Below are 16,858 nucleotides of genomic sequence, written 5' to 3'. Positions count from 1 at the left end.
ACAGATAGCCGAAGTCAAAAGCTAACACTACCAAGAGTAAAAATCATTCTGGCTAGCTGTCAGGGTTTCAGAGCATTTCTAAATCTAGGCGCTAGGAAGGCATGGTGGTACACACTTGTAATCCCAGTATTTGGGAGGCTGAGACAGGAGGACTGCAGGTTTGAGACTATCCTTGTCAACTTCGTGGTACCCTATTTCAACATAAAAAAATAATAAAAATTGAGCTGGGGGTGTAGCTCAGAGGTAGAATGCACCTGTGTTCAATCCCTAGTACCATGAGAAAAGAAAAAATCCATCACTAACTGTTCTATATTAGTCAGCTTTGCATCACTACAACAAAATACCTTTGGCAACTAAGTTGTAAAGAGAAAAGGTTTACTGAGTTCATAGCTTTGGAGGTTCAAAGACATGGCACCTGCACTAGCTCAGTTCTGGTGAGAATGATGGATGTTGGCACATTGTGGTGGGACTACAAGCAGGAGTCAGCTCTCACATCTCCAGGCCGTGTAGGGGAGCTGGTGGGAAGGGAGAGGAGAACTGACAGATGGGCCCGCCCACAATTCCTTTCAAGGGCATGGCCCAGTTACCAAAGGACCTCCCACTAGGTCCCACCTCCTAAAGGCCCCACCTCCTAAAGGCCCCACCTCCTAAAGGTCCCACCTCCTAAAGGCTCCACCTCCTAAAGGCCCCACCACCTAAAGGTCCCACCTCCTCAAGGTACCACCACCTCCCAATAGCACCACTCTGGGAACCAAGTCTTTAACCACGGGCCTTTGGGTAAGGGATGGTTAAACCAGTATCCAAACCATAGTGAGTCCACAGGAATAAGAGCTCAGCTCGGAGACACCAAATTTCCGCAATGGATCAGATTTGGGCTACTCAGTCTGTAGCATACGAGATGATTCATCAGACATTAGAGGAGTTTGGGGACCCAATTTCATTGTTAATACTAAGAAATTCTATTTTGAGAGCTGTATGGACATTCCACATCCTTATTCTTCATAGGAAAGAACTGAAGTTCTAGCTACGGGGCATTCAGGAATTTATACCCAGATTGGAGCAAAACCTTGGACACTTAAGGAGCTACAGATTTGGTATAGTTATTACTTCTTCCTGAGACAGATTGTTTCTCTTGTTACATGACCAAGAAGAGTGGTTTAGAGAGAAGTTCTTTCTCTTTTTTTTAAAGGCTCCATATGTAGGGCTTATTTCTTTTTTTATTCTTTCTTATACAATCCTTTATTGGGTAATTTTCCTTTTAAAATTTTACATGTTTATTGCAAGAGGAAATCAAAATAGCATAAAAACTTAGCTCTTTGAAAGTTAACACTTTGACATATAAGTTTATTTTTATGCTGCTGCTGCTGCTGCTGCTGCTGCTGCTGATGATGATGATGATGATGATGATGATTTGGTGGTACTGGGGTTCCTGGAAGCCCTTCTACCTCTGGGATACACTCCCACGGGCTACATTCCCAGACCTATTTTTTTACCTTTTTATGTGAAAACAGGGTCTCTTAAGCCAGCAAGGCTGGCTAGGAACCAGCGCGATCCTCCTGTCTCCGCCTCCCAAGCGCAGGGATTACAAGCGTGCGCCACCACGCCCGGCCTATGCTAAGGATTTTATATAAACTGATTTTTTTTTGTGGTACTGGGGATGGAACTCAGGAGTATTTTACCTCCAAGCTACACCCCCAGCCTTATTTTTTATTTCTTTTTTTTGAAACAGGGTCTCACTGAGTTGCAAAGGGCCTAAGTAACTGAGGCTGTCCACTAACCACAATCCTCCTGTCTCAGCCTCCCAAGTGCTGGGATTACAAGCCTGTTACCTATTTATTATCTTACTAGGGTGACTGTTTTCATTTTTACATATTCCCATCTACCTGCATAGCACAAAGCTTTAAGGCTGATAGATATTTAAAATAAATGGAACCAGGCATGGTAGCACATACTGTAATTTCAGTACTTGGGAGGCTGAGACAGGAGGATTCATCTTCCTGTTTCCCAAGGCTCTAAAAGAATTTAAATGGTAAGCTAATTAAAATCGCTGTTAATAAGACATAGTTCCGCCAGGTGTGGTGGCCCACGCTTGTAATCCCCGCGCTTGGGAGATGAAAACAGGAGGATCGTGCAAGTTCGAAGCCAGCCTCACTGCCTTAAGGAACCCTGTTTCCAATATATATATATATATATATATATATATATATATATATATATATATAGTCTGGGAATGTATCCTGGAGGTAGAAGGATTCTATTCCCAGTAACACCAAAAAAAAAAAAAAAAAAAAAAAGACATAGTTCCCTAATTGCCTTCTTTTCCCTACAGAAAATGCAAATGCAAGGAGGAAAATGTCTCCACAGTGTAATATACGATTAGTATTACCAGAGGCAAAGTCTAAAGAACTATAGCTGCAAAATCTGCAAGTCTTAATAAAAATTCCCAGAAGTGTAGGTTTTTTTTTTTTTTTTGGTACTGGGGTTCCTGGAAGCCCTTCTACCTCTGGGCTACACTCCCAGACATATATATATATATATATATATATATATATATATATATATACACACACACATATATATACATATATATATACACACACATATATACATATATATATACACACACACATATATATACATATATATATATATATATTTTTTTTTTTTTTTTAATTTGAAAACAGGGTCTCCCAAGCCAGCGTGTCTGGCTTCGAACCTGTGCGATCCTCCTGTCTCCGACTCCCAAGCGCGGGGATTACAAGCTTGCACCACCACGCCCGGCTAGGAATTTTTAAAAAGCAGATATGTGGGCATGGTGGAGCACGCTTGAAATCACAACATTCAGGAGGCTGAAACTGGAGGATCACTTTCCCGGACAGCCTCAGCTACTTAGTGAGACACTGTTTCAAAATAAAGAATAAAAAATAGGGCAGGGGATGTGGCTTGGAGATCAAATGCCCCTGGCTTCCATTCCCAGACCCACCCCCCCCCAAAAAAAAAAAAAAGCAGATGTGGCTGGGCATGGTGGGCATATGCATTTAATCCCAGCATTTGGGAGGCTGAGACTGAGGATAGCGGTCTGCGCCAACCTCAGCTACTTAGGGAGGCCCTTTGCAACACAGTGAGACCCTGTTTCAAAATAAAGAATAAAAAAATAGGGCAGGGTGTGTAGCTCCCCCCCCTGGGTTCTGTCCCCAGTTACCCCCCACCCCCACCCCACACAAGCATATGTGGAGTCAAAGCCTCCCAGTTTTAGAATTTGGATTCAAAATTCCTCTATTTTCTCAGCCTTGCTACTGCCATCACCTGAGATGTTGCTTCTGGAGTGAACCCTTCTTGATAAAAAGGCAAATTATAGGCCTTAAAGAGGCCACCTAATTGAGGCTTTCTCTTTGCTATACAAAGAATTGAAATAGCTTTGAGAAGAAGAGTACTTTGTAGGGAACATGGGTGGCTTTCAAAACAACAGTGTTAGAAACAGCCTGGATATACAGTAGTGGGATTCTTGATGTACTACAGCAGAAAAAAGGCCCAAAATGGGAATAGAAAACTGCAGTTCTGATATGGCCGCCGTTTACCAGGAAGGTAATCTAAAGCAAAACATCTTATTTTTTTAGGTGTGTTGATAAAATGACGTTTGCATAGGGGACCTCAGAATTCTTGTCCAGCTACAAAATTCTATGATTCTTTCCTCCGTGAATGTGAAAGTATCTTATAGATCAGGCCCTGGGACGGCCCAGGTGTGAAGAGTTGTCATTATTAATAAGGTTCTAATACTCTTGTTTGCTTCTTAGGTAAGCCCTGGGCAGAAACCTGGTACTTTCCTGGCATCCCCTTCCCTCCTTCACTTCCCACCTTCATCCCCCACCTGTAACAAAACCCCATTATTATTATTATTATTATTATTATTTATTATTATTATTTTGCGGTACTGGGGATGGAACCTCAGGGCATTCTACCTACCTCCATGCTACACCCCCCAGTTCTACTTTTTAGACTTTATTTTGCAACAGGGTCTCACTGAGTTGCAAAGGGCCAAAGTAGCTGAGGCTGTCCTCGAACCGCAATCATCCTGTCTCAGCCTCCTGAATGCTGGGATTACAATGGTGTGCTGCCACACGAGGCAAAACCCCATTATCTCTTCCTTTATGCTTCATCACTCTTTCTTCTCCATCCACTTCACCAACACTTTTATCTGAACCACAGGAAGAAGTCACTGCTTTAAATATTTCTCTACGCCGGGCGTGGTGGCTCACGCTTGTAATCCCCGCGCTTGGGAGGCAGAGACAGGAGGATCGCGCAGGTTCGAAGCCAGCCGCGCGCGTTGGCTTAGGAGACCCTGTTTCCAAATATAAAAATGTAAAAATAGGTCTGGGAGTGTAGCCCGGAGGTAGAAGGGCTTCCAGGAACCCCAGTACCACCAAAATAATAAATAAATAAATAAATATTTCTCTACTAGTACAATCTGCTTCACCTGAGCTTCAGTTTTGTTGATCACGATATACACACCCATGGGAGTGACCCTTGATTTCTCTTAGTCTCATCCTTCATAATCAATCTGTCAGCAAATTCTACTGACTGTCTCTTTAAAATATGCCGGGTGTGGTGGCACATGCTTGTAATCCCAGCATCTGGGAGGCTGAGACCGGAGGATCGCGATTCAAGGACAGCCTCAGCTACTTAGTCTGCTATATTATTTTGGTGGTATTGAGAACTGAAGCCAGGGCATTTTACCTCCAAGCTACACACATCCCTATTTTTTTTTTTTTTTAAAACAGGGTCTCCATAAGTTGCTGAGAGTTTTGCTAAATTGCTGAGGCTGGCCTCCAACCGGGGATCCTCCTGTCTCATCCTCTCAAGTACTGAGATTCCAGGTGTGCATTACCATCCACGGAAGGTCTGCTATTTAAATAGAAAATTCCAAGCCTGGAATTGTGGTGCACGACTGTAATTCCAGTCCTTGGAATGCTGAGAAAGGCCGATGGCAGGTTTGATGCCATTCTCAATTTAGGTAGCCTCTGATTCAAAATAAAAAGTAAAAGGGCTGGGGGTGTAGCTTGGAGACAGAATGCCGCTGGGCTCAATCTTTAATACTATCCATAAAATACATGCATAAATAAATCAACTTCTGATAGTTGGAGCTTAAAATCCTCAAAATTCTAAGATTGTAATATGTTAACACCGAGAAGAAATGTGTGGCCTTCGAATATATCAAAGTGACGACGAAGTAAGATCATATGCTAACATCAAATTTATTTTGAATACGAGGTAAAAGACACGTTGTGCCCCCCCCCAGCTTTTTCCTTTCTCAAAATGATGCATTCGGTGGCGCCGAGAGAGGATCGATTCATGCCGCTCTGAGGAGTCCAGCACGGACCCTTTTCAGCCAAAGAGGCATCTCTGTTACTTGGGGCGGCCCTGGCCTCCGTGGCAGCTCTTCAACTCTATTCTGCGTTCTTAGGGACCTGAATTGACCAGCCCAGGAAACTCCGGGAGGGGCGTCCTCACTCGCTCCAGGAGGGGACGCCCCTCCGCTAAGGTCCCAAGGGCGGCATCTGCGTGGAGGGGGCTGCGGGGCGCGAGCTGACGCTCCCGGGGCTCAGCCTGGGCGCGGGCGGGAAACGCTGGCCGGGCCGGGGCGTGGCAGCTGCGGGAGCCAAGGCCCAGCCCAAGGGGCGGGGCCAGAGCCGGGTGGGCGGAGCCAGAGCGGATGGGGCGGGGCCTGAGCGCGGCGGGGGAGGGGCGGCGGCTCGCGCAGCGTCGAGTTTCCCAGAATCCCCAGCGGCCGCGGGGAAAGTTTACGGGGCGCGGGCGGCGGCGGCGGCGGTAGCGGTTACCCGGCGGCCGGCGGCGGACCATGGCCGTGGCCCGGCGTCCTCGGCCTCTCCTCACGGCGTCCCCGGGGCCGCGTGGCGGGGAGAGGAGACTTCCCGGAAGGAACTGACATGCGGCGGAGCGGCGGCCGGCGCGCTTAGCGCCGCGAACATGCGGCGGTGCCTGCGGGCGAGCCCGGGCGGCGGAGCGGCGGCGGCTCGGGAGGGGCGGAGGCGCCGGCGCCTGGCGCGGCTGCGGCCTCGTCGAGGAGGATGCTGTCCCGAAAGAAAACCAAAAACGAAGTGTCCAAGCCGGCCGAGGTGCAGGGCAAGTACGTGAAGAAGGAGACGTCGCCTCTGCTGCGGAGTGAGTATCGGCGCCGGGCCGGGCAGCCCCTTCCTCTTCTGCTCCCTGCCGAGTAGTCTGTTTTTGTTTTTATCTTGTAGCAGAAAGTGGTGTTTGTTCATTGAAAGTCGGCCAAGAGCAGGAAACGAGTTAGTCCCCCACCCCGGTCACCCCCTAAACATAAAAACTTCCCTGCCTCCCAGGGCAGCGTGTTAAAGTCCTTTGGGGCTACCTGGAGGAAAGAGAGTGTAGGGAATAAATCGCTGGTCCCTTGACGCTGCAGAAGTAAAAGTGATTAGACCGGGACACTTTCTTTCTTCTAGATGTGTGCTCGTGTTTGCAAACATTGCGGGCGTCACGCGCCCTTGCTCCAAGTAGTACAACTCGGGACAGTTTCCTTAGTCTTCTTGCGGCTGGACATAGACGAGGTGAAGAACAGACGGTCGCTTTTGTAGCCGCTGCTCAAAGCTTCATCACCGAAATCGCAGAGTAGTCAGAGTAATTTTTGTTTGGTTATGTTGTGAGATTCCAGAAAGGAAAACTACTCAGAATGATTTCTGTCACGACAGAGAGGTTACCAGGATTTTTTTTTTTTTTTTTTTTTGAGGGAAAGGAATGATTTTATTTCGAATAGAGCATATTCCCTCTTCCCCCTGCTCTTTTCAGTTGAAACATTTGACTCTTGATTTTGGAGCTAAATTTTAAATTCGAATGTGTTAAAGATTTGTGTGAAGGAAAGAGCTAAGCTTCTGGTTCTTATTCTGCGTGCAGGCCCCTTTGTGTTAGTTTCCTTCTTGGAAGCTGGTAGCAATCTTGTGACTTCAGCATTACCTCACATTGTATTTGGAAAAGCTGTTCATAGAGGTTCCTAGTATTTGCCCAGCATTACACAGAAAGGGGTGGAGAGAATGTTTTTCCATTGTAACTTCATTGTTAGCCTTCCAGATTTCTTAGAGTAATTGCAGTGCTTTCAACAAAATATATCAGATGGGAACATCAGTAATTTGAAACTTAACTTTTAAACTTATTTGCAAGAGCTTGGTTTTTATCTGTACATGCTCTTAGGTTTGTAGGGTTTCTTTTTTCTTTTTCTGTTTTGGTACTTCGATTGTACCCAGGGGCATTCTACCTCAGAGCTACACCCTCAGTCCTTTTTTAATTTTTAATTTTGAAACGGGGACTCACTAAGTTATTGAGGCTGGCCTCAAACCTGTGATCCTGTCTCACCCTCCCAAGTACTGGTATTACAGGTGTGAGCCACAATGCCCAGCTTTTTGGATACTTTCAAATGATAGTTTGCTATTTGCCACAAATAAAGTTCATTAAACCTTACTTGAAACCATGACATATGTCATTTGATACAGTATTTTTTCTTCAAGTGTTCATCCTTATTTATTGCAATATTAATTTGTTTTAGTATTAGCTTCTGAAGGTTATTAATATGAGTGCCTTTAATGTTTTAATGTATTTGCTTTAATGTATTTGCTTTCTCTTGAAGAATGTCTAAGCTGTTTCACATTCACTGTTAAGTACTATCATAATCCTGAAAGCCATTGTTCGACCATGACATTCTGTTTTTGAATTATAATTATTCTAAAAGTAGTCATAATTCCAGGATTTGTGTTTATGATTTGATTCAACATTTGTGTGTCTCTTTGAAATAAGATTTTAATTTACATTACCTAAATTTTTGTATTTTCATTTTTGATTAGTAGTGCTAGATAATTCCATGAATAGAATGACATTATTAAATTTGAAGTCTTTTAAAAGAAATCCACCTTTACATGTTTGGAAGTAGTATAATGTTGTGTTTGCTTGAAGAAGGATTTTTGGCAATTTCTAAATTAAAGTGAAAACAGTAAACTAAGTATAGTCATAGCTGAACATGATGATGCATGCCTGTAATTCCAGCACTTGGGAGGCTGTGACAGGAGGATCACAATTTTGAATCCACCCTCAGCAATATAGCTAGACCCTCAGAAACTTAAGGAGACACTGTTTCAAAAGTAAATAAATAAAATAGGGCTGAGGGTATAGATGGAAGGTAGGTAGAATGCCTGTGGGTCCAATGCCCAGCCCCTTCTATACACACAGTATAGTCATAAATAAATTATGCTAGTATTATTGTGTGTGTGTGGGGGGGTACTGGGGGTGGAACTCAGAGGCTTTTCTACCTCTGGGCTATCCTCCCAGACCTATTTTATACTTTATTTAGAAACAGGGTCTCACTAAGTTGCTGAGAGCCTCACTAAGTAGATGAGGCTGGTTTCGAACCTGTGTGATCCTCCTGTCACAGCCTCCCAAGTGCTGGAATTACAAGCGTGTGCCACCACACCTGGCTTGCTGGTATGTTTTGATAGATTTTTTTTTTTGTATTTTTACACATCATTTCTTGAGTATTTCATTGATATGCAGTTCAGAGATAAGCTTATTGACATTTTGTTCATATTATGTATAGTAGTATGCAGAATACATTTGTTTCTGGCTAAGCTTATACATAACATATTCGTGTAAATTATAAATTCATTTGAGTGGAAAAATATCTTTTCTCAATTTAAAATACCCATGTAACTATCAAATCAAAATGTAAAATTTTGTTTCCTTAAACTTATTGTGGTATTTTGGTTTTGGGGTAGTAGGCATAAATGAACAACTTTTGAGAAAATGTTTATTGAAATGGCAGTTTTACTCTTTGTTTTATTGTAGATCTCATGCCTTCATTTATCCGGCACGGTCCAACAATTCCAAGACGAACTGATATCTGTCTTCCAGAATCAAGCTCTAATGCTTTTTCAGCTCCTGGAGAGGGAGTAGTTTCAAGAAACCAGAGTTTTCTTAGAACTCCAATTCAAAGAACACCTCATGAAATAATGAGAAGAGAAAGCAACAGATTATCTGCACCTTCTTATCTTGCCAGGAGTCTAGCAGATGTCCCTCGGGAGTATGGCTCATCTCAGTCATTTTTAACAGAAGTCAATTTTGCTATTGAAAATGGAGACTCTGGTTCCCGATATTATTATTCAGATAACTTTTTTGATGGTCAGAGAAGGCGGCCACTTGGAGATCGTGCACATGAAGACTATAGATATTATGATTACAACCATGATCTCTTCCAAAGGATGCCACAGAATCAGGCGAGGCATGCTTCAGGTAACTTAACCTTACAGATAGCCCTTTAAATTCATTGACATTTCAGTTAAAAAGATGGTCTTTTCTGAATTTTCCTCAGAAGCCAACAAATACTCTTAGATAAATTTTCTCCTTTTTCCATTTTGTCAGTCTTGCTCAAGGCTTCTTGCAAGTAGTTATTAACCTATACTGACAGAATTCTTGTGTCCATTTATTTTATCAACCAGTGTTAAACTGGGCACTTATTCAAGGCCATCTAGACTCTTCATACGATGAGCCTTGAAAATATGGAAAATTTAATGTCTCTGGTTGTATTAAATTTAGATTTACATTTGGTAGAATGGGGATGTTAGGTCTTTAGAGAAACTGAAGTGAAATCTGAGTAAGGAAGAAAGAAGTGAGTAAGCTAGCTGATACCATAGGCAACTACATTACATAATGAGATCTTATAGTTTCTCTTCTTTTCTTTTCTTTTCTTTTTTTTTTTTTTTTTTTTTTTTGGTGGTACTGGGGATGCAACCCTTCTACCTCCAGGCTACACTCCCAGACCTATATTTTTATATTTTATTTGGAAACAAGGTCTCTTAAGCCAGTGAGACTGGCTTCGAACCTGTGCAATCCTCCTGTCTCCGCCTCCCAAGCGCTGGGATTACAAGCCTGCGCCACCACGCCCGGCTCATCTGAATATTTCTGTCCTGCCTTTAGCTGTAGGTTTTAAATTGGTAGGATAAAGATAAATGTGTGAGACATTTACTTTTTAACCCACATAACTTCAAATAAGTTGACTTAACAGTTTGGGCCATGAGTATTTTGTCTTGTCAGAAAAAATTATATTCATTTAGTATTAATCATGTATATGTCTGGCATTTTCTTTGACCCTCTTGAGGTACCTTATTTGAGGAAACAGAACCAATATATACTTAATAGTCACAGGATAAATAATTGTTACTCTTTTTGGTACTATGTGACAGAGAGTCAGAGATCAGTATAGGCTGGAATACTAAAAGAAAAATTCATAGAGGAGGTAAAACGAATTGGGCCTTGAGCTTAGACTTTTAGAGAACAGGGCAGAAGAAACATTTTAGGTGGAAAGTTAGGAATAGCCCAGTGAAAACAGTAGGCAAGCTTTAAACTTAAAAGACTGTGTAGTTCTGCCTAGTTTAAAGAAATAGGATGTAAGGTAAAATTGGACATTTATGGTCTAAAACTAGCTTAGACTTAACTCAAGCAGAAGCCATTGTGCATTTCAAAAAGACAAATGATTTTCATGAAAATAATATTTAAAGACTAGTTGTGAAACTGGGCGTGGTGGAGCATGCTTGTAATCTCACCCCTTGGAAGGCTGAGACAGGAGGATCTAGATTTGAGGATAGCCTTAGTTACTTAGTGAGGCCCTTTGCAACTCAGTGAGACTCTTTCAAAATAAAGAAAAAATAGGGCTGGGTTGTAGCTCAGAGGTAGAATGCCCCCGGGTTCCATTCCCTGTAGGGAGGGGGGGGGAGAAAGAAAAAGAAAAGATAAGATTAGTTGTGTAGCAATGTTTAGAATTCCTAGGGGGGAAAAAAAGTACCAGTGATAATGGAGAGGATAAGTTCCTGAGGTTAGCCTTGAACTTCTAAGCCTCAAGTCTCAGCCTCCCAAGTACTCAAAAACACAAATGGCCGAATCAGTGATTGAATCCAGAGGTTTGAAATCTGGAGACTTAAAACAGTTTTTGTTAGCTGAGGAGGAGTAGAAATAATAGCTATGTTTATCCTTAATACAGATTATTTGTTCTTTGCACTCACTTTTCACATCTGTATATTGCAAACATCACTGATAGGTCATTGAGGATGAACATCTATAATCTAAAAGTTAATACTAAAATTGAATCTTTTTGGGCATAGACATAATGGTACACCACATGTATAAAATTTCACATGACCTTGTGTGATGAATAATAGTCAAATGTAGGTGGATTAAAAATATAAAATTAAGCTGGGCATGGTGGTAATCTCAGTACTTAGGAGGCTGAGACAGGAGGATTGCTGGTTCTAGGACAGCCTCAGCAAATAGTGACACTCTCATTAACCTAGCAAGACTTTGTTTCAGAATAAAAATAAAATAGGGCTGGGGGTGTAGCTTGGAAGCAGAATGCCCCTGGGTTCAATATCCAGTGCCACAAACAAAAATATATAAAATTACCTTCAAGCTGTATGTATAAGTTATCTATGAAACATGCATGAATTTGATATTTATGTTTGGGTTCCATCTCTAAGATACTTCTTTATGTATACACAAATATCCCCAAATCCAAAAAATACCCCAAATCAGAAACTTATGGTCCTTTATCTTTTTGATAAGGGATACTCAGCCTGTAATACTTTTCTATCTGAGCTTTTAGTAATATGAAGAATTATTAATACCGAGTTGAAATCTTGCTTTAAAATTCTGGTTTGCAAATTATCTTTGAGGAAATACTGTAAACTTAATCTCTGTTGGTCCTCTCTTAGGAGTGATCTGAAATGGTTTTTATAAGTTTTACAGACTTTAAAGTAACTTTTCTAATCATAGTTAGAAATGAAGTACAGTTTAACTAGATATTCTTTCAAATTAAAAAGCGTAAATAAAAAAATAAGATCTGATATAATGGAAAAGCCAAAACTGCTTTTAATGACAATAGGTTACCATGTTCTATCAAAATTCTTTGATATCAGATTGTACCAGGTTTAGTTGCAGCTATTTGAAATTTTTTTTTTTTTTTTTTTTTTTTTTGGTGGTACTGGGGGTGAAACCCAGGGGCTTTTCTACCTCCAGGCTATACTCCCAGACCTATTTTATATTTTATTTGAAAACAGAGTCTCACTAAGTTTTTGAGAGCCTCACTAAATAGCTGAGGCTGGTTTCGAACCTGTGCGATCATCCTGTCTCAGCCTCCCAAGGGCTGGGATTACAAGCATGTTCCACCACGCCCGGCTTGAATCTTCTGTAATAAAATATCCTTTTCCTCCCCAAATTTTAAAGATATGTATTTATTACAGCACTCATACATTGCTTGAGAGACTTAATTTTATATCAGGGCAACATAGATTTAAAGTTTTGGCCTTGTGGAAGAAAACAATATTTCTTTGAGGGAATCTCTTTAAGTTTCATGAAAAGAATAACAAATCAATTACTTAACCAAACAGAAAATTCTAATAACTGTCTTTTCAGAAGGGAAAAATCTGACTATGGGACATTAGCAGAAAATTCTTGAATTCATCTTGAAAAGACTTTAGCTTTTCATTTTCAAAATTTATGCTAAATAGGATTCAAGGAATTTGAATGAATGGAAAAGAGAAAATAAGTTTGTGGAAGAGTAAGGATAATCTATCAACATTTGCACAAGCAATTAAATTGTTACTGACAAAATAAACATAAAAAGTGTTTTGTTTTTTTGTGGTTCTAGGGATTGGACCCAGGGCATTCTATTTGTTAGCTATACTCCTAGCCCTGTTTTTTTTTGTTTTGTTTTATTTTTTGAAAGAGTGTCTCACAAGTAGCTGAGGCTGGCTACTTGACTGCAATCCTCTTCTCAAATACTGGGATTACAAGCATGCACCACCACTCGCAACTGTGGAAAGTTTTTTAGTAATGATTTAATGACAGTAGTAATTCCTGCCATTTTGATATTTCTTAAGATTTTCAAGAAATACTTCTTTCAAAGGGTTAAACTAATCTTACTGTATTTAGCAGAAGCACAAAAACAAGTTGTATAATATCTTAAAAGGTTTTAGAGGATCCTGGCATGGTAGTGCATGCTTATAATCCTGGTACTTGGGAGGCTGAGACAGGAGGATTGCAGGTCTCTGCCAGCCTCAGGTACTTAGGCCCTCTGCAACTTAATGAGACCCTGTTTCAAAATAAAGAATAAAATATAGGACTGGGGGTATAGCTTACAGATAGAATGCCTTTAGGTTCAATCCCCAGTACCACAAAAAAAAAAAAAAAAAAAAAAAAGAAAGAAAGAAAAGAAAAAGATTTTAGAGGTCTTAAGGAGTTCTGCATTTAGATATGAAATTTGACCTTTAACATTCCTGGCCGACATGCAGTATGCCAATGGAAGGAATCCTGCCATTAACAGGAAGTCTTTAGTTGGAATACTAAAAGGAAATTAAATATCTGTGGTTTGCACTTAAAAGTTTAGTTCCATGCAATTTTAAGTTAACAAATTTGAATTTTTGTGTATGTGTGTGTGGTATGGGGATTGAACTCAGAGGCATTCTACCTCCAAGCTACACCCCCAGTCCTATTTTTTATTTTTATTTGGAAACAGAGTCTTACTATTTTGATGAGAGTCTCACTACTTTCTAAGGCTATTCTCAAACCTGCAATCTTCCTGTCTCAGCCTCCCAGATACTGGGATTTGCAGGTGTGTGCTTTCATGCTCAGCAACCTGCAATCTTCCTGTCTCAGCCTCCCAAGTACTGGGATTTACAGCTGTGTGCTTTCATACTCAGCAGACATATATATTTTTAATACAAATTTTTTATTGAACATAAATGGTATACATTTAAACTATACTTGGTGCCCTCTCCCCCCCCCACCCCATTTTCCCTTTTCCCCTCCCACCAATGATTGTCCAGGGTAACCATGCCATATTCATAATTTTACACATACTTGGATGTAGACCCTCATTAATCAAGTTTAGCCTTCCTCCTCACCTATTTTTCCATTCAAACTTTGTTGATATTTCCCCTCCATTATCTGGAATCCCACTGGTATCCTCTATGTTCCCTAGTTTGGGCATATTAGAGGAAACATATGTACCTTCTTCTTCGGCAGACTTTTTTTTTTTTTTTTTTTTTGTGGTACTGGGGTTCCTGGAAGCCCTTCTACCTCCGGGCTACACTCCCAGACCTATTTTTATATTTTTATTTGGAAACAGGGTCTCCTAAGCCAGCGCACGTGGCTGGCTTCGAACCTGCGCGATCCTCCTGTCTCTGCCTCCCAAGCGTGGGGATTACAAGCGTGCGCCACCATGCCCAGCTCATTTTTTTTTTTTTTTTTTAATTGGAAACAGTCTCACTAGGTTGATGAGCGTCTCACTACTTGCTGAGGCTGTTCTTGAACCTGCAGTCCTCCTGTCTCAGCCTCCCAAGTGCTAGAATTACAGGTATGTGCCTCTGTGCTCAGATGAAAAATATTTTTAAAAATTTTTAAGATTAAAGAAATCAAATTATAAGAATAAAACTAGAAAGTGTCAGGCTTTACAAAACAAAGTCTGGATTTGTAATCTACTCCATTAAATATGTAAACATTTGTTAGGGACGGGTGCTGTGGCAATCCCAGTACTGGGAGGCTGAGACAGGATTATAGATTCCAGGCCAACATGCTGTAACTTAGTGAGATCCCGTTTCAAATTAAAAAGAAAATTTAAAAAACTGAGGGTATAGTTCAGAAGTGGAATACTCCTGAATTCAGTCCTCCGTAACACACACACACACACACACACACACACACAGATAAAATATTTAATTTACCAGAATCATCTTTTGAGAAGAGGTCAATAATTAGACACAACTTTATCTGTAATTATTTTACAGAGAAGAAGAGAAAGCATTTGTCTTAGTTCAATACTTAGATCTCTTTATTAATATCCTGATTATAACACAAGCTGTAATGTTTAGTAACTATTACTATAGACATTGTGGAACTTCAATGGACTTACAAATTTCATTATAAATGTAGCTCTTTTTTTTTCTTTGCAGTACTGGAGATTGAACCAGGGGCGTTCTACCTCCGGGCTCCACCCCAGCCTTTTTATTATTATTTATTTTGAAACAAGGTCTCACTAAGTTGTGAAGGGGCTCACTAAGTAGCTGAGGCTGGTTGCAAACCTACAATCCTCCTGTCTCAACCTCCCAAGTACTGGGATTACAACAATGTGTCACCATGAGAATGTGCCACCACACCCGGCTATAAATGTAGTTCTTATAAATCTCTTCCTAGTTGTACAAAGTTAAGTTCTTTGGAAGCATAGCTAAGTGAAAGCTTGGTAGAAACAAAATAATACTTTATTCATCTTTGGAAAATCAGGTAATTAGCTTGTGAATGTTTTATTTTATATTAATGGAATGTGTGCAGTTAATTCCTACAAATGAAAGCAATTTTGAGATTATGAATGTTCATGTGTACAGTTCTATAGCTTAAGTATATTTACATTGTGCTACCATATTTTTTAATTTATTTTTCATATTCAGGGTCTCAATAATTGTAAAACCATTCATCTTGTTTTATATTGCATATCTTGTCTTAAAAAATAGTACCAGTATTATTAAGAATATGATTACTGAATACAATTTAAGACATTGTTGTAGTTTATTTTCTATCTTTAAGATATTTTCCAGCCAGGAAGTACAATTTATTGTATTTAAAATTCACGTTGTCCAGGCATGGTGGTACATGCTTGTAATCCCCGCACTTGGGAGGCTGAGACAGGAGGATTGCACAGGTTCGAAGCCAGCCTCAGCTACTTAGACTCTCAGCAACTTAGTGAGACCCTGTTTCCAAATAAAATATAAAATAGGTCTGGGAGTATAGCCCAGAGGTTTCTACCCCCAGTACCACACACACAAAAAAATTAACTTTGAATATTTTTCATTTAATTATTATGTTTTAGGGATTGTTCCTTCTAAGTTTCAATTTTGTTTTGTAGTTAGATAAGTTATTTAAAAGTTTCTCATCAGCTTTCCTGTTCCTTGGAGGTTCCTGAGAAAACTAGGAATGTTTCGGAACCACCATATGATCTAGCTGTATCACTCCTTGATATATTTCCAAAATAATTAAAATCATAATACTATCACAATACATGTTTATAGTAGCACAATTCATCAATAGCTAAATATGGAGCCAATCCAGATATCTGTTAATAGATGAATGGATAAAGAATGTTGTACACACAGTGGAATTCTACTCAGCCATAAAGAAGAATAAAATTATGTCATTTGCTGGAAAATGGATGGAACTAGAGAATAAGTGAGATCAGTTACTGTCAGAAGATCAAGGGTTATATATGTTTTTTTCTCATTCGTGGAAGCTAGAGAGAAAATAGGGAATCTAAGGGACTTTAATGTAGAAAGAGCTGTAAAGAAGTGGAAGGGGAGTTCAGGAGAGAATAAGGAAGAGGGAGAGTGAAGGATTGAGGAAGGAAACAATTCAAATAATACTATGACAATATGTGAAAGTATTATCAATTTCATTAACATGTGGAAGGGAGGAAGAGAGTGGGAAGGGAGGTGGAGAGTAATACACCAAGGGTTGTGTGCATGTATGTTTTTAATCACATTGAACCTCACTATGATAAATGATTGTAATACACTAATAAAATAATTTCTAGACATAAAAAGCTGGGCATGATTGTTTACACTGTAATCCTAGTACTTGTGAAGCTGAGACAGGAGAATCACAGATTCAAGACCAGACTCAGCAATTTAGGAAGACCCAATTTCAAAATAAAAAATAAAGAGCTGAAGGTATATATCAGGGTAGAACACCCCTGGTTTTAATCCCTAGCTAAGAAAAAAAAAATCCTTAAAAAAACCTCAGAATC

General features: G+C 40.3%; 1 protein-coding gene across 3 annotated transcripts in view; it reads left to right on the top strand.

The window, feature by feature from the left end:
* Positions 1–6,086: 6,086 nt before the first annotated feature.
* The window catches only part of SAV1 (salvador family WW domain containing protein 1), a gene marked incomplete at both ends in the record, with an annotated part of 35,316 nt that continues 24,544 nt past the window's right edge, over positions 6,087–16,858 (top strand). For all 3 annotated transcript variants that reach the window (XM_080708087.1, XM_080708086.1, XM_080708088.1), the window contains 2 exons: positions 6,087–6,180; positions 8,866–9,309. In XM_080708087.1, the coding sequence (XP_080564213.1) occupies positions 6,087–6,180; positions 8,866–9,309 (538 nt within the window). The remainder of the gene's footprint in view (positions 6,181–8,865; positions 9,310–16,858) is intronic.

The sequence above is a fragment of the Muscardinus avellanarius genome (genome assembly GCF_963383645.1).
Source record: "Muscardinus avellanarius genome assembly, chromosome: 12".
Classification (NCBI taxonomy): domain Eukaryota; kingdom Metazoa; phylum Chordata; class Mammalia; order Rodentia; family Gliridae; genus Muscardinus; species Muscardinus avellanarius.
Note: the sequence above shows the minus strand (reverse complement) of the source record. Positions and strands in the feature narration are given on the sequence as shown.